Source organism: Psittacula echo (assembly GCF_963264785.1).
Source record: "Psittacula echo genome assembly, chromosome: 3".
In the NCBI taxonomy this organism is placed as follows: domain Eukaryota; kingdom Metazoa; phylum Chordata; class Aves; order Psittaciformes; family Psittacidae; genus Psittacula; species Psittacula echo.
Genome location: NC_137736.1, coordinates 9,082,156 through 9,106,129, shown reverse-complemented (window position 1 = coordinate 9,106,129; position 23,974 = coordinate 9,082,156). Strand labels below are relative to the sequence as shown.

Sequence of the window (23,974 nt, the reverse complement as noted above, 5' to 3'; positions counted from 1 at the left end):
GACAACCCCAACCTCAAGCCACGCAGCACAAGGAAAGCCCACACCCAGCCAAGCTGTAGAAAAGGAAACTGTCCCATTTAATGACCTCTTGTCCCTGTAACACAGACGTGAGCGCACCGCCAATGTGCGGCAAAGCAAAGTGCACTGTGAGCGGAGCTCAGCCCCTGCCCTGGAGGAGGCAGAGGGGGATTGGGGTGCCCGGCTCAGCACGGGGACCACCCAGGCACCCAGCCAGCAGCAAGGACAGAGAGTGTCCCAGGCTCGGTCCAGTTGGCACCAGTGTCAGGTCCAGTTTGCAGGAAGAGACGGCTCTTGTTCGGCTCCATGTGGTGCAGGGAGGGCAGGGGGTAAGACAAAGCGTACCAGGACGGAGGAGGTGAGTCTGGAGGAACCTGGGAACAGGTCCTGGCAAATGACACCGTGGCAAGTTTGAAGCCTCCCTGCCCAAACCGTGGTTTAACCAAAGCAGGGAAAGGGAATAGAGAAGGGGCTGGAGGCTGAGCAGGCCCAACAAGGGCCCTCAGGTCTATCTAGCTATTCCCATTTGCGAGATATCTGGTGGCAGGGGGGTGCGGGATCTGCCAAGCTCCGCGAAACTGGAGTGAGCCTGGGTGACAGGCGTTTACCAGCAGCTCCATGGCCCTGACAGTCTCTCTCAGGCATGGCTCAGGCACCCCTGTACCAGGAAGGGTGTCCAACAGAGCAGGGCCTCCCCTCATTATCTGATGGAAGCGTCACTGGGAGGGTCACGGTCGGACTCCTCACTCTCCTCATTCGGGGCTGACTCGCTGTTGGAGGCTGGGGTGAAGGCAGGAGACTTTCTGTGGAGAAGAGTAAAGGGCAACAGTCACAGCACTGACCAGAGGGAGGGAAAGGACCCAGATCGCTGTGAGCAAGGGGCACCAGAGCAACGACAAGAGAAGCTTTAGTGTCTGTTTCATTCCTCTGGGGCATGTGTGGGTCTGTGGGAATCCTTAGAGGTTGGTAATGGTGTCCCAGAGGACACCAGCAGTGAGGTCCAGAGCATGAAGCAGAGCTGGTGCTGGAGGGGTCTGCCCAGAGGATGACCTTGCCAAGGCAAGTGAGAAGAGGGGTCAGTGAAAGCCCACCACAGAGGGCCCCTGCCTGAAGCCACCCTGGCTCCACAGGCCTGTAGGGACTTTTATGATGTCCCTGCGCAACAGCAGCTCCTCTCACCAGCTGAGTGTGATAGAGATGAGGTGGCTCCACCTGTCAAAACTGACTCCTGTGCACAACCCACCTTCTGCAGAGGTGCCACCATGACCTGTGTGGAGGCTGGTCACCAGGAACTCAACAGCCCCTGGGAACTGCGCTCTCTCTGTGCCACACCAGGGAAAGGCACAAGTGGGCTCCCCATGGAGCTCCCACTCACCACCACCCTGGCTCCAGTCCTTGCCCAGAGCAGGGGTATCCCAGCCCTCCCGCTGAAGCTCACCGGTCCCCAGACTGGGTGATGAGCCGCCGGCAAGTCTCCATCTGCACGTCCAAGCCTCGCTTCATGCTACACATCTCCATGTACTCATGCAGGTGGCGGTTCATGTCATTCTTGGCTGTGGCCAGCTCCAGCTGCACAAGGGAAATGGTGCAGAGATAAGCCCAAGGCACGGTGCGGTGCACGGCAGGGGTCATGGCCAGACCCAAAGCTGCTGCCCCCAGTCACCAACCACCAGTTCCAGCATGGTGTCTCCCTCCCTGGAGATCCACTCCACTCCACCCCCTTCTGAGCCATGCCATCCCCACTTCCTCCTCCTACCTCTATTTGGTCAATGGTTTCCTGGTACTCCTTCTCACGGCTCTTGAACAGTGACTCTGTGTCCTTGATCACCTTCTCCAGGCTGTCATCTTGCTGTTGGAGGGAGGAGATGGCATGTTTAGAGGCAGGGAGGCATCCGACATGAGGAACCAAAGCAAGAGAGAGAGAAATCAGAGAAAGAACTGGCAGCACTGGGAAAACATAAGCAGTGTAGTATAAATAAGGCACAAGAAAGTTCTGCCAACATGGCATAGAGACCCAGGACTTGCCACACTGGGCAGTGAGCACGTCAGACCAGAATAAGCCCAGCCATTGCCCAGAAGCTTTGGAGAGCACAGACTATCCCCAAGCACAACACATCCCATAGAGACTGCTGAGAGCCAAAGATGTGAAATGGTGAGGAATTTGGCCAGACATTGAGGCCTCTGGGGAGAGTTGCTGCACAGTGGGCAGTGGGCTGGAGAGCCCACCAGACAGCAGCCCACCAGAGGAGGTTTTCTCTACTGGGAGGGCTGTGGCTCTCCCCACATGTGGGCCATGCCCCCAGAACATCTTTCATGCTACACATCCCCAGTCTGTCTAACAAGAAGACCTTCACAAGGATGCAGTAACGTATTCACGTAGAGAAGATGTGATGCAGAGAGGAAGCATCTGTTCAGGCCTGCAAGGGATGGAGGCTCTGAAGTCTGGTCTTTGAGGGAGCATCTTCCCAGGCTCAGGCAGGACAGAGTGTCCCAACCCAAGGCTGATCCACTGAGGGGACCTGACACCACCGTTACCTCCCCCTGCACCTCTGCGGCTGCAATGGCGTATCCGGAGAAGTCCTCCCAGAGGAGCAGCGTTTCTTCTGTCTCCTCCCACGTGAGGCTGTCACAGTCATCCTCAAAGTCATATTCCCTCCTGGGGGCAAGGGAACAGCGTATCAGCACACAGCAGGAAAACCCCAGCAGGCAGAAGGCTGCATCGGTGCTGAAAGCCTTGTCCCTGCTAACAGGCAGGGCTGCAGCCCTTGGAGGTCTGGCCAGGGTGAGCTCAAGTGCGCCCAAACCCAACAGTGGAATGGGAATGGGCTGGTCAGGAGCCCTGGAAAATTCAGGCAGGGACTCCCAAAAGGTGGGAAGGGGGTAAGAGGAAAGGAACTGGACCAGTTTCCACTCACAGCATGGGTGGGCTCAGGTCTCCTACGTGGTTAGTCCCACTGTGCTGCAGAGCATAGGGTATATGCACCCTGCAGCAGCATTTCCCATCTCACCCTCCCCTTGTAGGGGAGCCGCAGCCCTCCCTGCCCTCCCCATCCCAGGCAGCAGTGGGAAGCCTGGAGCTGGAGCCTGGCTCTGTGCCAGTGGCAGAGGTGCGGAAGAGCCGCACTCACAGCTGGTTCAACATCCTCTGCATTTCCTCATTGATACTCATGGCCGTGGTCTCGTCCTCCTCTTCCTCTTCAGGTTTTCGGGAGGCATCGCTCTCTGACAGTGAGGTGTCTTCGTCGCTGACCTGCTTGCGCTCCCGCTTCCGCCCCACCGAGGCTGGGACCTTAACGGGAGACAAGTGCAGAGACTACAGAAACGAGGCCGGGTCCGAGGTCGGGAGCAGGCAGTCAGGAGGAGATGGAGGGGAAAGGAATGGCAGAGGGACAGAAAGGCAGGGAAAGAGAGAAAGAAAGAGAGAAAGGAAGAAAGAAAAGCAAGAGAGAAAGAGAGAGATGGGCTCATTATGATCAGGTTAAAGATGGTGCAATGGATAAAACATGGTTTTAGCATTTCCTAAAATTAAAACTAAGCAACTAAAGATGGGATCTATGAATCTGATGAGAAAATAACAATGTGGCTTTACTGCAGAAAAACTCAAATCACCCACCAGCCCCGTACAGAAACAGGGAAACACAGTGACAGAAACAGGAAAAAAGACAAGAGTCTGAAGAAGGTGACATATGTCAGTATTTACAGTCCGACCTTATTTACACAAAGTTTAAAATTTGTACACTTTCCCAACTGAATGGAACTAACCAATTGCTTCTGTAAGGACAAAGAGAGCGAGACAGAAAGGCAGCGACATCCAGAAAGAGAAAAGAGACAGGGACAGAGAAGAGAGACAGAGAGAAGATGACGGAGAGGGGAAGGGGAAGGAGAGAGATGGAGTTAGAGACAGACACTCAAGCAACTCATCTCCCTCCTGCAGCTGCTCCCCTACCACTGCGGGATCCCTGGGCCCAGAGCAACAAGTCAGCAAGAGGTTGAGGGGAATCTCGGTGCCCAAAGCAACATCTGGAGCTTTCCACTTCCTCTCTGTGCCCTTTACCTGGTCCTCCCAAGAGAGACAAAGAGCAAGGGACTGCAAGGAGCAAGGGTGACCAAGCGTCTCCCCTAGCAGGGGGCTGGTGTTGTCTCTTCTACCTCCTTCAGGAACTCTCCTCCCCAGAGCCAGTGGCTGAGCCTGGGGCAGCAGCAGACGCTTCTCACCTGAAACATCTTGATCATGTCCTCACAGTTTCGCTGCTGTGCCACATCGCACAGCTTAGCAGTGATGTCAATGCGCCGGCAGATGTCCATGTCCACCTTCATGGCCTTCTCCTGGATCTTGGTGTCCAGCTCTGTGATGTTCTGAACCCACAGCACCACAGGAAGGAGACAAAGGAGGAGCATTAGGCAAGGCAAATAGCAAGCCCCACATTATCCCCTGTGCTGCAGCACTCCATCCGCATCCCCACTTTGCTCGCTGCACCCTGGACCAACCCTGCAAGAATACCACTGTGCTGGACATGCCCCACCAAGGAACTGCTTTTCTCTGCAGCCCCACTACTTGAGTAGGACCCTGCTGCTGCATCAGAGAGGGGTTAGGGACTCACATTGCTCATCAGTCCCTTGAAGACAACAAGCTCTGCCTTGAGCTGCTCCACCTTCATGGCCAGCTCCTCCTGGCAGGCTTCAGCTTCCTGGGCTTCCTGCACCAGGCAAAGGGAGATGTGCAAATCAGCATCAGCACAGGGCAGCTGGGGTGCAGGGGAAGGAGGGGGACAGTGATGCTCACCTCCTGCAGCTCAGCCACCCGGTCCTGAAGCTGGACACGCACCGTGTACTCCTCTTCCCATCTAGGGAGACAAACACGCTGGTCAGATCCCACCAGCCTTGCCAAAGAGAGAGGAGGGAGCAGCAGCTGCTCACCCCAAAGCTATCCAAGAGGGGGTGATGATGGGAAGGAGAACGTGCCCAGGAATGCATCACTGCCTGTTTGCAGAGGACGGCAGCTGCCAAGCCCATCAGCCCCCCTCCTGGCCACAAACCCTGCCCCACCAGCTCTCCACTGTCCCTGCTGGGGGCTGGCCAACAGCTGCCTGCTCTGCAATGGGGGGAGCTGGGGACACCAACCACAGGCTGCATGCAGCAGCTGCTCTGCATGCCCTGCCACCCTGGGGCTGGCCCATGGCCCAACACATCCCCACCAGCCTCTCTATCTCCTCCCTAAGCCCCTCAGCCTTGGGTCATATTAGGTTCAGCTCCGACACTCAATAACAAGATTGCAGATACAGCAGAGTTGCCCCCATCTCCATCATATCTGGGACGACATTTGCATGGCTGCAGTGTTGCAGTTCGGGCTGTTCAGCAGTACAAACCCCAACATAATAGCAAGCCATGCTGCAGCATGATGTGCACCAAAATGAAGGGCTGCTTTTCTGCCTGTACCAATGCAGAGGGCTGCCCTGCGCCAGGCCACACTACCCAGAACAGGGCACAAGTCCCCTTGACTGTACTGCCGCATAACAGGTTGGATTAAAGAACACTGTTCCATCCTACAAGGGAGCAGGATGGATTCCCCAGTTTGTGCCAGGTTGGCTGGTAGGCACTGTATTAGGCTCGGCAAAAGGCTGAGCTTCAAGGTGCCCGGCCTTGCTATATACATCACCTAGCAATTATTATATTTCAGCTGCGTGAGATCATCATTTTGGCCTATGCTGCAGTTTTGGCCCAGTCCATCATCTGCTGGGAGGCCACCAGGCTGTACTGCTCTTTGCTAAATGACTATCTCATAGAGCAGTTTGGTGTGCGTGCTGCGATGTGGCACAGGGCAGGGCTGCTGCATTCTCACCCAGCTTCCGGCTCTTCTGTGAGAGCCAGGCTTTTCCAATAAAGTGAGATTTCTCTGGGAAAGCAACCAGAGCTGGGCCCTGCCTTGTGCTGTGATCTCCAGGTTCTATTTCATGCTTGCAAGCACCAATACAGGCACCGCGACCCTGCACGAGGATGTGAAAAATCTCTCCTCTAGCCTACTCACACCAAGTCCAAAAAATAAATCCTAAGGCCTAGGAGACCAGACAGTGCATGAAAAGCCTTCCCACTTGTTATGTCTTGGGGTATCCCACAGCTGATGATGTGGGAGAGTCCCAGCTTATGTATTACTAAGCTGTTAAGGCTGGCAACTCTGCTGTAACTCAAAGACAAAGCGTGCAGTCCTCTTGTTGGTGTTGGCTCCACACCGCAGCTATAGAAGGGGAGTCAAAGGGGGCTCCCATCCCTTTGGGGGAAAAGGAGATGAAGAGAGAGGGAAGGAGAAAGATAAAACCTAGAACTGCCCTTATATGGGAACCATTCAAACAAGGCCTCGCTCCCCAGGGAGAAAAACGTCTTCCATCGTAAGAAATAATTTTTACCATCTTTCCCAGCGTGGCACTTCCTCTTTTTTGGTCCCCGCCTCCCTCCGGGTCCTGTATAGCCCGCACTGACTGAGGAAGTAAAGCACAGCTGCTAATCCTTGAGAGAATTCATTTCACACCAGCACAGATCAGATAAACACTGATTTAAAGGCGGGAAGCAGCAGCGATTCACCCCGCCAGTGCTGAATCTGCACGTCCACCCATTCCAAACCTCTCTCCTGCTCGCCTCCCGCCTGGCTCCTTCTTCCCTGCTCCCTCCTGCAATGCACCACTCCTAATAATAACCTGCCTGCAGCACTGCACCCACTGTGCTGCTCAGCGCTGCCAGGTTGCTGCCGGCTGGAAGCATGGAGAGACCCACACAACCCCACGGCCACCAGCCCACGCCAAGGGGAGACACGCATCCTTCCTGCACTGCTGCGAGACAGCAACAACCTGCCTGAAGGCTGAAACACTGGGAGAAAGCAGAGAGTGAGAGCAGGAGGGTCCCAGCAGCAGATATACCCGACCATCTTCTTGCCAGCTACAGGGAATGCCTCCGAAAGCAGGGGATGTGACAAGATGATGCAGTGCTGTGCATACAGCCGCTACCCATTCCCCGGGGTGTGTCCTCTCAAGAAGTTCACTTAGTAAAAGAGACACCTCCCCCGGATCTTTAAACCCCACTGTTTGCTGCAAAAGGCATTGGGGTGCCTCACTGCCAGTGCCGCGGGGCACACTTGAAGCTTGAATGTTTGAAGCTCGAATTTGGGGCTTGAAGCTCGAATTTGAAGTTTCCCCCTCTGGCCATGTTTGGACTATGCTTGAGCTTCATCTTAATGGTGAATGCCCTGCAGCTTGGTGCACCTCCATGGAAGGTAAATACATCAACAAGACCTTCTTGCAGCTTCTCAATATATAAAGAAGGCTTATCAGAAAGATGGAGAGACTTTTTACCACGGCCTGTAGTGACAGGAGAAGGGGCAATGGTTTTAAACTGAAACGGCAGATTCAGATGCGACATAAATAAGGATTTTTGTATGATGAGGGTGGTGAGACACTGGAGCAGGTTGCCCAGAGAAGTTGTGAATGCCCCATCATAGAAGTGTTCAAGGTCATGGCTTTGAGCAACCTGATCTAGTGAAACCCCATGGCAGGGGGGTGGATTAGATGATCTTCAAAGGTCCCTTCCAACCCAAACCATCCTGTGACTTACACGCTGTGCCACAACACCACTCGCCCCACACCTCCAGCATGTCCCTGTAGCAGTCAAGATAGAAACTACTTGAGAATACAGATGTAGCAGACAGCACAAACCTGATGAGACTTTCAGATCCACAGCACTTGGCAGGTCTATATGACACTCACAGGCACCTTTTGACCCTCTGCAAGCCACCCAGCCTCAGTCTGCTCCTCCCAAGTACAGCTCCTGCGAGCCTCTCTCCTGCTGCTGCATCTCTTTTTGCCCCACCCTGTTGCCCCTAGACCTCTCCTAGATCCCAGACTGGAATTCCAGGCCCTGCATATGCAAAGAGAAGCTCCTCTGTGGCACCACTCCAAGTGCTGTGGGGTGCACAGTGGCAACACTGCCCTGAAGCGCAAGCTCAAGCACCCAAGCCATAGGTCAGCGAAATGGGAAGTCCTGTGTTAACATGGCCTCTTCCCTCTGCTCCCAGGCAGGTGGAAAAGGGATAACACCAGCCACTCTGTTCCAGATCAGAGCCAGTCATGGTGGGGAAGTCTCTGCTCCCCGGTATCAGCTCTCAGCATGGGGAAGCATGTGGAAATGGGATCCTCCTACTCCATTCCCCTGTTTGGGACCTGGCTGCACCCATCAGAAAGTTCCCAGTGCCGGAAAGGGTCTGGGGGTGGGGTCTGCTTTCCCCCAGCTCCTGGTAACACAGTCCAAAAATAGATCCTACCAACAACATTGGCCAGCAGCAGCTTGTGGTGCACCACTGCCTGCCCCCAGCATCCCTGCTCCCTCCAAGACCTCCCTGCAGTCTTCCCAAAGGCCACTTGCCAGAGCACAACAACTCCAAAAAGCTCCCCTTTCTCCCAGAGCAGCACCAACAAACCCAACTTGGTCTCCTCCAGCTGGCCAGCTTTAAGTCTTGAGCCCTCCTGGCCAAAAAGCTGGCTCCAGCTCTCTGCTATCTGATCTAAAAACACAAAGCAAGAAGAGCTGCCCACCCCTGGAGAGGGAGCCTGACTCCTGGCTTAACAGTAAAAGGCCTTAGGTACATGCAGCAATTGGTGGGAAAGAAGAGATGCCAACTCTTCCTTTCCATGTGCCTTGTTCAGTGCCTTTGGAGAGTCCGACAGGCAAGTCTGCTCAGCCAAAGCCTTATAAAGCCACAGACATAAGATGTCATCATGGATTCCTGGCCTTGATCTTAGCACCAGAGCCCATGGCTGTGAAGCACGGGTCATCAGCACGGCTCCTGCGGGTAGAGCATACCACTCCACGTACATAATCGGTTACTTTCAACTTGCTTCTAATGCATCCTAAGGTGACTTCTCTTCTGAAAAAGCAGTCACTTGGGTAGTCTCCAGCAATGGTCTCACTCTGCCCCACACCCTGACAGAGTGATGCCAGCCCCTGCCTGATCTCATCCTACAGGTAGATCTAGAAGCAGCTTCGGAAACTGGGTTGAAACAAAAGTGATATGAGAGTGGCGGCTGCCTGGCACGGGAAAGAAGAACCAGCCAAGAGATTAGTTTTGCATTCTGCTGCGCCTTTCTCTGAGGCACATGTCAAGCCACAGCTATTTTGGGTCAGGAGGAAAGCCCCTGAGGAGTGGGGTGATCCCACACTGCTCATTGCTGCTGAAGCACTGCCTGGGAGAGTACTGGAGGTAGGAAGGGCCTGGGGGAGCCACCTGGCTGAGGGGCTTCTTGGCACCTTCCTACGTATCCAAAGGCTTCTCCCAGCAGCCTTTTCCAACCCAAACCCGCTCACTACTGCACATTCACCTTCCTCACCTACTTTCCAGCTGCTCCTCCTTCACTAGTGTTTCCAGATCCCCTTCCCTTTAAAACGCCAGCTCCTGGAGTCATGTTAATTTTTCTCTGCTTGGAAAAGCATTTCTAGTCCCTCGTGCCGGGTTGGTAAGATGGAAAAAGGCTCAGCAACCATCCCGACGGGGTTCAAACACCAGGAGGAAAGCGAGGAGACCCTGCCACAGATACATGTTTTCAGGGATGTCTGGTTTTGCCATAGGAGCCCACCTCTCGCTGCCTGGAGCCTGCGCTCCCGGGAAGCCAGGCCAGGGCTGACTCTCCCCCTCGCCTGCTTCTCCTTCACCAGCGTCCGCCGGGTAGAGCCCCGCAGCCTCCCTTGCGATAGTTTCGGTCCCTCGGCGGCTGCAGCTCGGGCCCCGCGCTCCTGCTGCCCCTTCTTACCTGCGCTTGTACTCGTCGCGCTCCCTCTTCACCTTGGCCAGCACGTTGTAGAGCGCCCGGATCTCAGGGGTGATGGTGTCGATCTGCACGCCCACCCCGTCCGGGTGGACCCAGGAGACCCCCGGCCCTTGCACCAGGGTGGTCTCCGGCCCCGGGCCTAGCCGCCGGGCTTGCGAGAAGGACCAGATGGTGCCGGGCATGAAGCGGGACGCGGTCGGGAAGGGAGATGGCTGGACGGGCGCGCCGGGACGGCAGCCGGGGGAACCCAGCGCCCGGGCCGGCCCCAGCCCGAGCCCGAGCCCCAGCCCCAAGGAGCGGATGGGGCCGATAAAGCCGGTCTGCACCGCCTGGTCGCGGCGCGGAGGTCCGCGGCCCCGGCTCCCGCCGCCCTCCTCCAGCGCCTGCTGCAGCTGCTTCTCCAGCTGCCGGTTGCGCCGCTCCAGCTCATGGACCTTGGCCAGGAAGCATCGGAACCGCAGGTTCAGCGTCTTCAGGACGCTGATGTTGGAGCCCAAGTCGTTGCGGAGGGCCATGGCGGCGGGCGGCGCGGGAAAGGGGGCGGCGGGCGGTGGGGCTGTCAGCTCCCCCCCGAGGGGCTCGGCGGGGCGGCCGGCGGGCGACGGCGGCAGCTCGGGGCCCGGCAGCCCCTGCTGCTCCTGCGGCAGAAGGAAGAGGTTGGGGCCCAAGAGCGGGTTCATGGCGGCGGCGGGACGGGGAGCGGATCGCGGGGGGGGAGCTGAAACCGCCGGCGCCAATCAGGGCCCCGCCGGGGGGGCGGGATGCGCCGGGGGCTGCGCCCGGGCGGCGGGGGTGCGGCTTCCGCTGCGGCGGGGATGCGGCGGGGCCGGAGAGACGCTTCCCCCGCCCGGCCCCGCGCCCCGCTGCCCGGCCCCAGGCGGAGCGAGCAGAGGAGGGGACAAGGGGAAAACCTCCCTTTCCTCGCCAGGCCCGGCCCCCACCCCTCCTCAGCCGGGGATGGGGGGGAAGGAGCGTCCGCTCCGACGGGTTTCGGGGCTGCCCAGGCAAAGGGGTGGGGCACGGGCGGGCAGCGCGGCCGGGTCCAGCGGGACTCCGGCGTGCGCGGCCCGGGAGCAGCGAGGCTGGGGGGGTCCTTCTCCAGCACCACAAGCTGAAGTCCCGCCGGGCACCGTTTCCCATCATCAACCAACCCAGCGCCAACCCAGTGTGCCGGTGCTGCTGCTTTTTTGTTTAATTTATTAATTATTAGTAATATTTGCATAGCTTTCGTGCTTTCCCCAGTGCTGCCCCCCCTTAAAAAGGACATTACTTTCCTTCTGCAACCTGAAACCCCCCTCGTTGTCCTCACTCGAGCCTCCCTCCCAAGGCAGCCGTGCCCCTGCTCCATCAGCAGTCGCCTACGGAGAGCTGATACCAGACAATGGCGAGCCAGAGGGCAGAGGAGGATGTGTGGAGGCAGCCAGCCTCTCAAATATCCTGCTTGGCTTGCGGCTGGCTTTCTTCTTTGTTGTTCACAAAGTAGCCTCGGGTCTTGTTTCCTGTCCCATGTTTTAGGTCTTTTCCTACAGTCTTTCCCTCCTGGCCCTGATCTCAACCACAGGTCAATGTTGCAAGAAGCATGGGCATAGTCCCTCATCCCTTTGGGATGAGACTGCACGCATCAACACTTACGGATGTGGACATCTGTGTTACCTTGCTGCCTGCGTGCTCATGACCCATTCCCTCAGGACTTCCCCTGCACAGCTGAGCATGGCATTTGCACAAAGCAGCGTCTAAGATCTCAGCTGAGCCACCGGCAAAGGATAAGCGAGCAATGGGTTTGAATTAAATGAGATGCCCAGAATTGCCCTACATTGAACTCCGTGGCAGGATGTGGGCAGGCTCCAGTGGGCTGCTGCAGCCCTTCCCTTGGATCTGGGATATGGCTCAGTCCACATTTCCAGAAACATCCTAGACTCACTGACGGTGACCAGCTTTGCTAGTCTTGACTGGGAGTCTGCCTATTGCGTTTTCTCTGCTGCCTCTCCTCCAGGCCTCCATTACTCATTTGCCTTCCTTGCCTGGGAGCAGACCAAATGAAATTCATTCCCTTCTCCTGCCTTGCTGCATCCAGCATCAGTTTTGTCCTGGGACCTGCCTGTCTCCCCTGTCCTGCCTTTGACTCTGGGCTCTCCATTTGCATTTTTAACATCTCTTCTCCTACCAGTAACATGGCTGCATTCTCCCTGGCACACCCATGATTCCCATGGATGTCATCCTCCCATCACACCCATGGGATTTTATTCCCACCCATACGGGCTTAGGGTGGGAATGAAGTGAGCTTTCCTTCTCCTTCTGTCACCTCCTTTTAAACACTTTTCCTCTTCTAAAGCAACTGGCCAGAGAGGCTGAGCTACTGCAATCAATGCTTTCGTCAAGGGAGAGGAGCGCAGGAAGGCTTTCCTAATGGACGGGAGCAGATCTCTGTCTTCCAAAAACCCTCGCTGCAACAGCAGCTGGAGCCATGCGCCCAGCAGCAATACTGCCAAATAAACAGCCAGGGCAAAGGGAAGGACAGAAGGACAAAAGAGATCCTGGTCAAGAGGCTTGTTTTGAAGCAGCAGCTCCAGCTCCGAAACCTCCCAGCATGCGCCCTGGAAACCATCGCTGACTCCCTCCTGTCACATGTCACTTTGCTCTCCCCACACGCGCCGCAGCCTCCCTGCCCATGCAGCATCCCATGCTCTCTGCCAGCATCCTCCCACACATACCCCTGATTTTACCCCCGTACCTGCCAAGAGCAATGCCACAAAATGTGGAGCAAGCGCTTTCCTCAGCCCTCCTTGTCCTGCTTCTGTCCTGCTGGGGAAACCTGGCAGATGGAGCTGATTAATGAAGTGCCAGTGGAGGAGGGCATCATCATCCATCAGGAAAAGCTTTTTCACTAGGAGGCCAGTGCAGTGCTGGAGCAGGTGGTGGGATCTCCATCCTCAATGGTTCTCAGGGCTCACCTGTGCAAAGCCACAGCGATGTGACTTAGTGCCCAGACAGTCCTATTTACCAAAGGGGGCTGGGCTACAGAGCTCCAGTGCCTCTTCTTACCAGCACTCCTCCTGTCTCCTGGAGAGGCCAGGGCGGTGTGCAGCCTCCTTTTTTTAACTAACTTCCCTTGCTCGGGATACTTACAGAATCATAGAGTGGTTTGGGTTGGAAGGGACCTTAAAGCTCTTCCAGTTCCAACCCTCTGCCACAGGCAGGGACACCTTCCACTAGACCATGTTGTTCCAAGCCCCATCCAACCTGGCCTTGAACACTGCTAGGGATGGGGCAGCCACAGCTTCTCTGGGCAGCACACAAGAACTTTTGGGCACTATGCTTCCCAGCAAAGCCAGCAGTGCAGAGAAAGCTGTCTAGATTTGGGTGTGAGTGGGGAGGAATTGGCACAGAAGAGCAGCTGCCAGCAGGATCTGGGATCACCACACTGACCCCACACACTAAAATGTGCCTGTCTAACAGCAAAGGCAAGAATAGACTTTCTTTTAAGAAGCCCCAAACACCAGTCCAGGAGGGAGTTTTGTAGGCAGGTCGTGTATGTGAAGGTTGTGCTAGGTACTACAGCCAAGAGCCAGGGTCCTAACTGACCTTACTATTCTCAGCAACTCCCCTTTGACTATATCAGGCAGGTGGGACTTGCAGACATCCTTTTGGGGGCCCTCCACCTCCTCCCTAGCAGGATGGACAGCTTGGGGGAGCAAAACCTCCCGATGCAAGCTTGGTCATTTGTAGATTCAGCCCCTACAGAAGTATATACATCTATGGGGTTATGTGCAACGGAGTGTGTGCTCAATGATCTACATTTTATATCCAGGTCCCTAAAGTGCAGGAGTTTGGTCCCTGAAGTGCATGATTTCAGTCCCTTCCTCTGGATACAGCCCAACATGGGACAACACCACTGCAGGCTGCCTATTCGGCACAGAGCAGATATTACAGCACATGACATCACTGGAATTAGTGACCAACCTGCATTGCTACTGGAGTCCCTTCTCTTTCCATTACACATTACTGTCCATAGAAGTGTTCCTTTTCTGTCTTCCACCATGCTGAGGGTGCAGCAGTGCCCTGCCTCTCCCTCCCTTCCTCCCTCCCTCTTGATTTGCAGATGTGAGCTGGCAGCACTCTGGAGCCAGGCAGGCAGGAGCTGGCTGTCTCACTGTGCCCTGATAAGGCTTCTCTGATAGACTCATCCCCTGCTATGTGGGGAGAAGGATTTGAAGAATCCCCACCGAATCCATGATCTTACATATATGATATTTCTCCCCCTGCGCTGGCAGTCACGGACACAGAACTTCACCTCTCCCAGGCACCAGGTTTGTTTTGAACACTTCTGGCCTTGTTTAGCCTAAATAACTTTACAGCATGTGGCAGCTCTATTCTAGAACTGCCTACCTACCCTTTTTGTTTTTCCCCTCCAAGTCATTAAATGCCACCCCTGTGACATCTGTGCACAGCACAGAGGAACATATACAACACATTGCACTGACTTCTCTCAACCAGCTTTTAATTTATAGCATACAGCATTTTTCCTCCTCAGCTCTGCTTTCAACCCTTGCTTTGCCTCAGTTCTTGCTTTGCTCTGCCTCAGCTCTCGCAAGCCACATTGTCAGATATTCAACTACATTGAAGGAAAGTACTAAAATATTACCCAGTAGTCATATTTTCCAAAAATCTCATCTTTCAGGTGACAAAAGATCCCAGAGTAAGAAGGCAGCTGCAAACACAAGTCTGATGTGAGCAGCAGCCGCATACCAGAACACAAAGGGAAGCCTGGTTAAAAGCAGCATCTATTTGCACCTTTCAGAGGGGTCTGACATAGGTTGGAGATCCACTAGAAACCAGACGGTTACATTGGGATCCCAACCAACAACTTTCTGTTGCTGCCGCTAAGGTTATCAAGATAAACTGGTTATCAAGCCAAGACTACACAGGAACCTCAATAGGCGGCAGCAGCAAAGCGTTAGCACCACTCTGAGAGGACAGGCTCACCGCTCGCCAAAGTCCTTCTAGGTACAAGTCACCTATAGCTGGAAGACTGCCATCTGGCTCCAGTTCTGAGCTGTATGCTAACATCCTGTATTTCACTCCGGGGGAATTCTGCTAGAACTGGAAAACACAGAAGGCTGGAGGAGCAGAGGCAGGGCTCAGCCTGTCTGGAGGCTACTGTTGCCACAAGCAATATGTGCTTTGTGCAGCCAGAGCCCAGCTGAAGGATGCAAGGTGTTAGGCAGAGCTCAGGACTTGCCCTGGGAACACCAAGGGGCAGGCGCAGCAGTGGGACCACCTCCTGGGGACGCAAGAGCTGCTAAGCTGGTCAGAACAATGGTCCATCTCAGCCCAGGAATCAGTGTCCAGCATAGGGTGAGGACAGAGGGGTTTGCAGCCAGGGCAAGTAAGCAGCAATCCCTCCCAGCCTCTAGCAATTCATGGCTCGAGGATCTTCTGAGCCAGTTGTTTACCAGCCTCTTGTGCATACAGCTGGGTTTTCAACCTGCTTAAGCTTCTAGCACCCACCATACCCTGCAGAAAGGAGTTGTATGGCTACCTGCACCACTGGTGCATTTGATGGGTCCTGGGGTTTTTGGGTTTTGTGTTTATTGGAAAAGAGCAGTTGTTCCCTGTTCATTTTCTCCATGCCACTAACGATTTTACACACTGTTATATCACTTCTTTCCCCATGGCCTCTTTCCCAAGCTTAGAGGCCTAGATCCTAGCTGTTCCTCTTACAAACCATTCCATAACTTGGGATGTATTTGTCCTCCCTGAACATTTCCTAGTTTTAAAGTCGTTATTCAAGATGGGGGGCACCAGAAACACAGTATTGAAGTACATGTACAGGGGGTTGTAATAATTGTCTCCGTTTTGCTATCGAGTAGTTTATTTCCTAATAGCACCTTGCTTTTATTTAGCTTTTCTGAAAGACCCCAGAAAACTTCCCTTGGGTTTTGTATGTCAGAGACCTCACCACACAAGCCTGGAGTGAGACGGTTGCATTCAGAGGCTCCTCCCTGCCCTAATTCACTGGGAAGCATGGGGAAAAAGCTCTTTTCCATTATAAGGATATATAATTAATGGCTATTCAACACAAAAAGACAAAGCCACCTCCCCAAAACAGACTTATAATAACTGCACAAATACTAAAGCCCTAAAAAGCAGGTAAGATAACATGGGTTGTAACAGTGACCAGGACTCTTGAGACACTGACAGATTGAACCATTGCAGGAAGCACTCGAGTACAGCCTTGAATTGCTTCAGCCAGGAACTTCACAACTGGAAAAACCAGAAAGCAAAATTACTGTAGGCTTCATGGGAAATGGCAGATTTATTATGGGATGCTGGAGGGGAACTTTGGGATTGTGTAAGGATTATCATGCAATGTTTTAAGGAAGATTATGGGAGCAAAACTTACTCTGGGATTTTAGGGGAAGGATCAAAGGAGGGGAAAGAGGCATCAAGCTAAATCAGGAAAAGTGAGCATGGGAAAAGGAGAGGAGGAATAAGTAGAAGGGGGCAGTCACACAGGACTGGCTGCTGGTCGGCACATGTGCCTGGCTGAGCCCTGCACCCGATTACCACCATCCAACCTGGCCTTATATTAATCTAATCCTGGCTTTTTCCTCTGCATGCATGTGCATTTGTGATCCGCCAGCAAACTGCCCGCTAGACAAATCCCTGGATAAGAGGTCTGAGAGCCAGTACTGGTCAGACTGCAGTCTAAGGATCTATGTGATCTATGAACATGTACGCCCACGATGCACTAGCTTTGATGGGCTTGTGACCAAGAACAGGATTAGGGCCTTTTTTGCCATTTATGTTTTGTGGGTGCTGTTTTCCTGGGAACCTGCTACTGCACTTTTACTCCATTTCTGTTTATCAGTCTCCATCTGGTGCATTGAGAGCATGTGTCTGAGGGAGGTTGGTGGATTTCACACTCAGCCTCAATGCTTGCTGAACCTGCTAACATGGGAAAGCAGCAGCCTCACATGTAGCAGACCAGGGCAGAAAGGATTCGCCAGATCCTACAGTCCACTGCATTCAGCTATCCTTAACAGCAAACACTAGAATAGCACATCCAAATTTTCCCATGAACCCAAAGCTTGGCAAGGAAAATAAGTCAAAGCCTCACGTGAGCTGAGCAAGGCAAGTGCAGGAATTATGCCTCAAGGTCTCTTCCAGACCCAACTCCATACCTGCTGATGGAGAAACACACATGGTAGAAAGCTTATTAATGAATTGGCTCTAGAAAGAGATTTATTGACTATAGAGTAGAATCAAAGAAGAGAAAGGGACCTGAGCTGACATTTAAATAGAAACACCCCAGACCCCTGCTTGTTATGTCTCCAGGTAAATCAACCACATCTGAGACTGCTGGGGACCAGCACAAGGGTCAAACGGGAACAATCACAACAGTGAACTGGATTAGCACACAGTGACAACAGGGAACTGGGGACCAGCACAGGGCCACAGGCCCGGGAGCTCCAGCCCTGCCCCATGCCCACCTGATTAAGTACCCTGCTTACAGGCACCACACAATACAAACTTCAACCAGGCAGCTAGGGTGTGAGCTCCCACTGCTTCATCACAAACACCCATGTTGCAGAGTTTAAGAATAAACACCAGAAATGCCAGGGCATCAGATAGGAGCAAAGGGGTTTCTGTTGCACAGGAGTAAGGGGACAGGGCAGAATTCTGTATTCCATGTTCAAGGGAAAAAGGACAATACTTGAGCCAGAGTATAAAACTTTTGATGGGTCAGTGCATCAGTTCTTGATGCAGAGGGAAAGGAGCAAACGGGGCTGTAACTGCCAGGCTCTCAGTGCTGCAGAGATTATCTACACAGAGCAGCAAAGTCAGGTGGTACATGCTCTCTAAGGAGGGGACCAACACCTGAAAAAGCAGTTCCTCTCACTGTCCTTTTGATTTCATTCTATGCTTCTTCCTGGTAGGGACTTTTGAACGCATCATTTTGGGAGAAGGCCTGCCAGCCTTCAAGGGTTTCCTCTGTGCCTGCAATGAACGTTTCTTCTTCAAAGCAGGCTGTGGCAGCTTCTGCTCTTTGTCAGCTTTTGATCCCTCAAGTTTCTTCTTTTTTGGCTGAGGCTCCATGGCAGTATCAGGGACAGCAGATGGAGTTGCTGCTTCCACAGCAGGTTCTTCATCTGAAATGGAGAGAAACGTGGGTAAGAAGAACCTGCATGGCTTCTGCAGAGGAAGCAGCCTGTGAGGGCAAGCTCAGGCAGCTCAGCTGAAATCCAACACTAGGTTACCTTTTTGTGCCTGGGGGATGGCATTAGAGAATTTCTTGAGCTTGGCAATGAAGAACCCATCCATATTGTGTGTGTGGGGATAGAAACGCCGCGTTGACTTGAGGGAGGGGTGGAAGCGACGGTCCTTGAACCTGGAGAAGTGGGGTGAGAAGTGATAGAACACCTCTGGTCAAACCTGGCCACCAAGGAACAGTCACCTGTGCAGCTTGTGATGCAGCACGCACCTGGTGAAGCCTTCCTTGCCAAAGTCTAGGCCTGTGGCCACCAAGCGAACATTGCGTTTCTTCAGGGCATAATCCACAACCCACTCATTCTCCTCCACCTGCCAGAGACTAAGTATTAGGACCAAAAGTTCACCAGTCTCCCAAGTAAATGTGCACAACAGAGCATGTAAGGGACTTACCATGATGGAGCAAGTGCAGTAGACAATGTAGCCCCCTGTCTCTGAGGCAGCATTGACTGAATCGATAGCACTAAGAATTAGCTCCTTCTGCAGGTGAGCACAGCGCAGGATGTCTTTCTCATCCTGAAAGATAGGTTAGGATGCCAGAGGCAGAAAGAAGCACCCCAGGCCTCTGCTGCTGTGTGACTGGACGGATGGATGGATGAGAGGAGAACAAAGCACATTTGATATAGAAGATTTCTGCAGAACTAACCTCAAAGAACATAGCTCTGGTACAACACACAGAATAGAATCATAGAATGGTTTGGGTTGGAAGGAACCTTTAAGATCACCTACTTGCAACCCTCCTGCCATGTGCAGGGACACCTTCCACTAGACCAGGTTTCTAAAACCCTGTCCAACCTGGCCTTGAAAGAGGAAAAGTGGAAAAGAGAAAGGAAGAAGGAAAGAGAAAGCAACAGGAAAGAGAAGGCAAAATCAGCATCCTTATTGCAGACGTCTCTCAGAAACAAAGCTGCTTCAAAGCCCTTTCTCTCGTGACTTATACTTAAGTCCTTATCTGGTGTCCCCACTGGTCACTCACTTTGTTGGTTTTGACAGCAGGATCCTTGGAAATGACACCTGTTCCACTACAAGGAGCATCAAGCAGGACACGGTCGAACCCTCCAAGCACCTGCAGGCAGATGTACATTTGGAATTACGCTCATAGGCAGGGACACAAAACAAGACCAAGACCAGAAGACTGGGAAGGCAGGAAAGATCCATCACTCTTCCACATCCACCTTCCTGTCTCCATACCAAACAACACACACACTCCTTGGCAGCCCTGCTCATCCCTCCTGTGTCAGCTGTCTCTGGAGAACACGGCTTTACTATGAAACAGTGCAGCAGCTCCAGGTAAGCATATGTCAAGGTAGGTAAGGACACCCAAAGCAGGCACAAACATACCTTGGGGAACTGGCGTCCATCGCAGTTACTCACTACAGTATTGGTGACTCCCAGCCGATGCAAGTTCCCCACCACGCTCTGCAGCCGCTCGGCATTGCTGTCATTGGCCAAGATCGTACCTGTGTTCTTCATAAGCTGAGCTGTCAGAGGGTGAAGCACATCAGCAAGGGGCTGAAAACCTCCTGCACTTGTACCTGTAGTACAGCCACCCCCACCTTCCCACAAGTTCATTCCCCCTTTCTGTATAGGCCAGTAGGAACTCATCACTTCACAGAGCACCCTCCCAAGCTACCACCCAAGGCTCCAGGATGGTACCTATGTAGCTGGTCTTGCCTCCTGGTGCACAGCACATATCCAGGATGCGTTCGTTCTCCTGTGGAGCCAAAGCCATGACAGGGAGAAAACTCGAGGCTCCTTGCAGCATGTAGTGCCCAGCCAGATACTCAGGGGTGGCACCTGGCCAGGGAAAGGAGAAGAAAGGAAGATGACATGTGAAAGTAAGGGAGCTAAGAGCAGGTCAGCTCAGCCCTACGACAGGAAAGGTGATCTCACCAATGGGCACAGAGGAGTCATAAATAACAAGTCCTGTTTTTGACCACTTCCCCAAAGGGTCAAGATTCACGCCACGGTTGATTAGAGCCTGCAAGAGACGGAGATGGGTCTGAGACAGAGACATCACCCCATGTGACATGCAGCACAGAGACTGCCACAGGCTCCTGCTCACCTGTGCCAGGTCCCGTCGCCGTGTCTTGAGCGTGTTGGTACGGATGGTCACAGGGCGGGGAACCTCATTGGCTTCCAGGAAGTTTATCAGCTGGATGAAAGAAGGGACAGAGAATAGAGATACACACAAAGACCCATAGAAGCAGCCAAATCCTCAACAGTAAGCAGGGCAGGATCTTACCTCCGGGAGTGGGAAGATGTCCATGAGCTTTGTGAGCAAGAAGTCACTGTAGGAATAGTAGGCAGCCATGTCCCTGCGCAACAAGGCGAGGTACTCCTGTCGTGTGCGCCCTTCCTCCCGCTTCACCACAAAGTCCTGCAGCACCTCCATGTTGCCCTTGATGCGCTGGTGAATGGTGTGCAGGTCAGGTGGCTCAGCACGTAGAAAGACCATTAAGGAATCATAAACAGCCAAGGAACTCACATACAAGCTCTTCAGAAGTGCAACTGGTCATGCAGGACTCCTGCATCACAACAACACCTGCAGCAGAAAGGTCTCATTGGAATATACTTTCATCAGAGCTCAGCAGAGAGCGGGATTCAAAAGATGAAACTGGACAAAACTACAAAGTATTTAAAAGAATTTTGTTAGTTACTTTAAATAAACAGAAAAAACATGGGGCAGGAAATTTAAAATCAACAAACCCAAGAGCAAGCACTTTGGATGCTGAAACTGTGCTCACCAGAGGCTCTAGGAACGGGTTACACAAACACCTGCCAGGAAAATCAGGGTAGAGAGGAATGAATTGCATGATAAAATACATATATGCATTTAGGACTAGAAAGGAAACTGAGACAAGCTCCATACAGGGCATAACAGATCTCCTAACTATACAGTACAGAAGCACAAAGTGCATACTAGCTACTAGGGCAGCTAATGTTTTGTCATGCACAAAACACTCCTGCTAAGCAATACTCGCGATAAAGTCCAAATGAAGTTCTTTGGTTGTATCCAGGTTTCGTGCTTGTGCACGCATGACTTATGGATGTTACAGATAAAAAGGATATCCTCTTTCTCAATCTGTTCACTAGTTGGCAGTTTAAATTGCTCATCTATATCCAGGTTGATCTGCAGATCCGGGCCCTCTTCCTCTTTCTGTCCCATTTTCTGCCTGCTTTCCTCTTCTGCCTCCTCCTCCTCCTCTTCACTGTCATCCTCACTGAGGTCTCCCCTAAGGACAAAGAACAGGATGAACGTTTTATGCAAGAACAGTATCACAGAGGCACCTCACAACTACCATTCTTAGATGGCAGAGAGAGCACAAGAATGAATGCAGGTTCCTCATCTGAACAGGAAATATTCTGTGGACTGGCAAAGTTCTCAGATCCTCACCTGTCAGGCTTCTGCTTCAGGGCAGCTTTTTCAATAGGCAGCAACTAAACAGAGACAAAAGATAAATGAAACAATATCCCCATGTGCCCCTTACCTCCCATGAATTTTACTTGTTCTGATTAAAAAGGACAACAAACAAAAGCCCTGAATGTTATGCTGGGATCAGTTGCTAAACTTGTAATTGTTCTTGTGAAAGTAAGAAGAGGAAAGCTCTCCATTACCTCACCATCCACCCCCTAGCAAAGTCACCCTTTTCCCACAGCCCTGATGTGTCCTTTCAGGCAGTAAAGTCAAGCATTTCTTGTGCAAGTAAGAGCAAAAAAGCTCTTACCTCTTCTTCCTCTGATGATGAGGCACCATAATCATCGACCATCTCCTCGCTGCTCCCATCCTCCTCCTCCATCTCCCAGCTGCCCTCTTCCACCTCACCATCGCTGGATAATTCCATGCTGTTTCTTTTAGATGCAGTTTTCTTGGCCTTGGCTGGAGCCAGCCATTTCAAATTGCCATCACTGAAGCCAGACCGGCCACAAGGGGTTTGTCCTGCTGCCTTCACAGCATGTTTCTTCTTCTGCAGGGATACCTGCTCTTCAGCTACAGGCAGAAGAACCATTAAGTTAGATGGCATTCTCAAAACCTACTATCTTAGTTTTCTAGTTGATAGACAAAAGAGGCCTCCCCATTAGACCTGAGCTGCCTGTCCAAGACAGGGGACTCCTTACTCTCCAGATCAGTTTTCTCAATCACAAACAAAGGCACATTCTCATCTCTCCACCAAATTTTAGAGACCTAAATAGAATTATTAAAAAAAACCCCACAGCTACAATTTTTTCATGATCATAGAATCACAGAATGGTTTGGGTTGGAAGGGACCTTAAGATCATCCAGTTCCAACCCTCTGCCATGGGCACCGACATCACACCATAAACCATGTCACCCAAGGCTCTGTCCAACCTGGCCTTGAATGCTGCCAGGGATGAAGCATTCACAACTTCCTTGGACAACCCATTCCAGTGCCTCACCACCCTTACGGTAAAGAACTTCTTCCTTATATCCAATCTAAACTTCCCCTGTTTAAGTTTGAACCTGTTACTCCTTGCCCTATCGCTACAATCCCTAATGAAGAGTCCCCCTCCAGCATCCTTGTAGCACCCTTGAAAGCTGCTATATATAAAGCAATTTTGCATTAACATACTACAGTACTCCCTCCTAAATCTTTATCCTTCCTTCTTCCTACTGCAACACCTTCCGAGGCTACATAGGACAAAGCAGTGAGCTTAAAAGCCTTGGCTATCCAACCTGCCCCAACAGCCTTGCTGTGAAGGGAGGGTAAGTCAGAAGTGGCTTCCATATGTAGAAGAGCCGGTTTGTTCTTCAGGCAGCATCACCGCCTGGCACTGCAGGGACCAAACACGAGGACAAAATCGTATAAAACAACAATTAACCTCACTTGTCCCGCAACATAAAAAAGAAGCGGGCGCCCCAGGGGGCAGCAGGACAGGCAAATACCGGCCCCGCACGCGGCACTCACCTGCCGGCTCTGGCTCTCCTCCTCCTCTTCCGAGCGGCCCCTTCTTCCCCGTGGGGCCGCTGCCCGCTCCTAGTCGCCTCTTCGCAGCCCTGGATCGGGGCGGGAGGGAAGCAGCGGTGAGCCCCGGCCCGGTCAGCCCCGCGTCCCCGCCTCGCCAGACTGCTCCCCTCACCTCTTCCGGCCGTGACTGGAAAGCTTCTTCCTGCCGGTCTCCGGCTCTGCAGAGAGACACGCGGCGGTCAGTCAGCCAACCCGCACCGGCAGCACCGGGTGCCGTGAGGCGGCACCGGGCCAGACCTACCTGGCGGCAGGAAGCGGGCCAGCTCCACCTCAGCGCCCCTCTGCTTGCGGGCCTTGCGCCCAGGGCCGCTCTTCGGCCTGGTCGGGTCTAGTTTCCGCCCCATGTTGCGCCACAAGCTCCGGCAGCACCGGGACCACCGCCACACGTGCAGGCCTCCCCGCCACCCCGCGCATGCGTCCGACCTAGGCTCCGCCCCCCTCGCCTCCGTCCATTGGCTAGTGCCGCCGCTCCTGCTCGCTGAGTGGCTCAGCCGGTAACGTAATTCGCCCGGCCTGCTGCAGGAGGGGCCTCGGCACGGGGAGGTGCTCGCGGACGGCTGCCGCGGGGTCGCAGTTCTAAGCGGAGGGGGACTGGGGCAGACTTTCCAGGGCGACGGGACGCCTTCCCTGAAGGCATGAGCAGGCTGCAGCGTAAGCGGGAGACTGGGGGAAGGTAATCACTGCCAAAGCAGGCAGGAGATGAAGGGCTTGGTGCCTGTGAGAGGGGGAAGCAGAAATTCATGGAGGTGTAGGATAGGCGGAAACGGGTGCTAGTAAGTAAAAACTGGCTGCATGGCCGATCCTAAAGGGTGGTGGTAAATACTGTCATAGCTAGTTGTCAGCTGGTCTCTAGTGGCATCCCTCATAGGGCTCAATGTTAGGGCCATCGTT

General features: G+C 53.3%; 2 protein-coding genes across 7 annotated transcripts; both read right to left on the bottom strand.

The window, feature by feature from the left end:
- Positions 1–702: 702 nt before the first annotated feature.
- IFFO1 (intermediate filament family orphan 1) lies at positions 703–10,504 on the bottom strand (the record flags this gene model as incomplete). 5 transcript variants are annotated; one of them, XM_080612892.1, is made up of 9 exons in its annotated part: positions 703–821; positions 1,457–1,587; positions 1,775–1,867; positions 2,548–2,674; positions 3,147–3,331; positions 4,225–4,374; positions 4,620–4,715; positions 4,802–4,862; positions 9,807–10,504. In XM_080612892.1, the coding sequence occupies 9 exons, from the start codon at positions 10,502–10,504 to the stop codon at positions 719–721; spliced, it is 1,644 nt and encodes a 547-aa protein (XP_080469018.1). In that variant the 3' UTR covers positions 703–718. The 5 variants fall into 5 exon arrangements, with proteins under 5 accessions (XP_080469018.1, XP_080469017.1, XP_080469019.1 ...); XM_080612891.1 differs by having other exon boundaries at positions 2,554–2,674; XM_080612893.1 differs by having other exon boundaries at positions 2,554–2,674; positions 3,147–3,307.
- A 5,743-nt stretch (positions 10,505–16,247) lies between these two features.
- Positions 16,248–23,457, bottom strand: NOP2 (NOP2 nucleolar protein). 2 transcript variants are annotated; one of them, XM_080613813.1, is made up of 16 exons: positions 23,325–23,457; positions 23,196–23,241; positions 23,024–23,112; positions 21,824–22,086; positions 21,493–21,536; positions 21,168–21,331; positions 20,341–20,540; positions 20,161–20,250; positions 19,989–20,076; positions 19,752–19,892; positions 19,437–19,576; positions 19,072–19,161; positions 18,489–18,611; positions 18,310–18,407; positions 18,086–18,216; positions 16,248–17,977 (listed from the first exon to the last, which is right to left on the bottom strand). In XM_080613813.1, exons 1-16 carry the CDS (start codon positions 23,425–23,427, stop codon positions 17,724–17,726), a joined length of 2,064 nt encoding a protein of 687 aa, XP_080469939.1. In that variant the 5' UTR covers positions 23,428–23,457; the 3' UTR covers positions 16,248–17,723. The 2 variants fall into 2 exon arrangements, with proteins under 2 accessions (XP_080469939.1, XP_080469938.1); XM_080613812.1 differs by having other exon boundaries at positions 19,989–20,250.
- Positions 23,458–23,974: the final 517 nt, after the last annotated feature.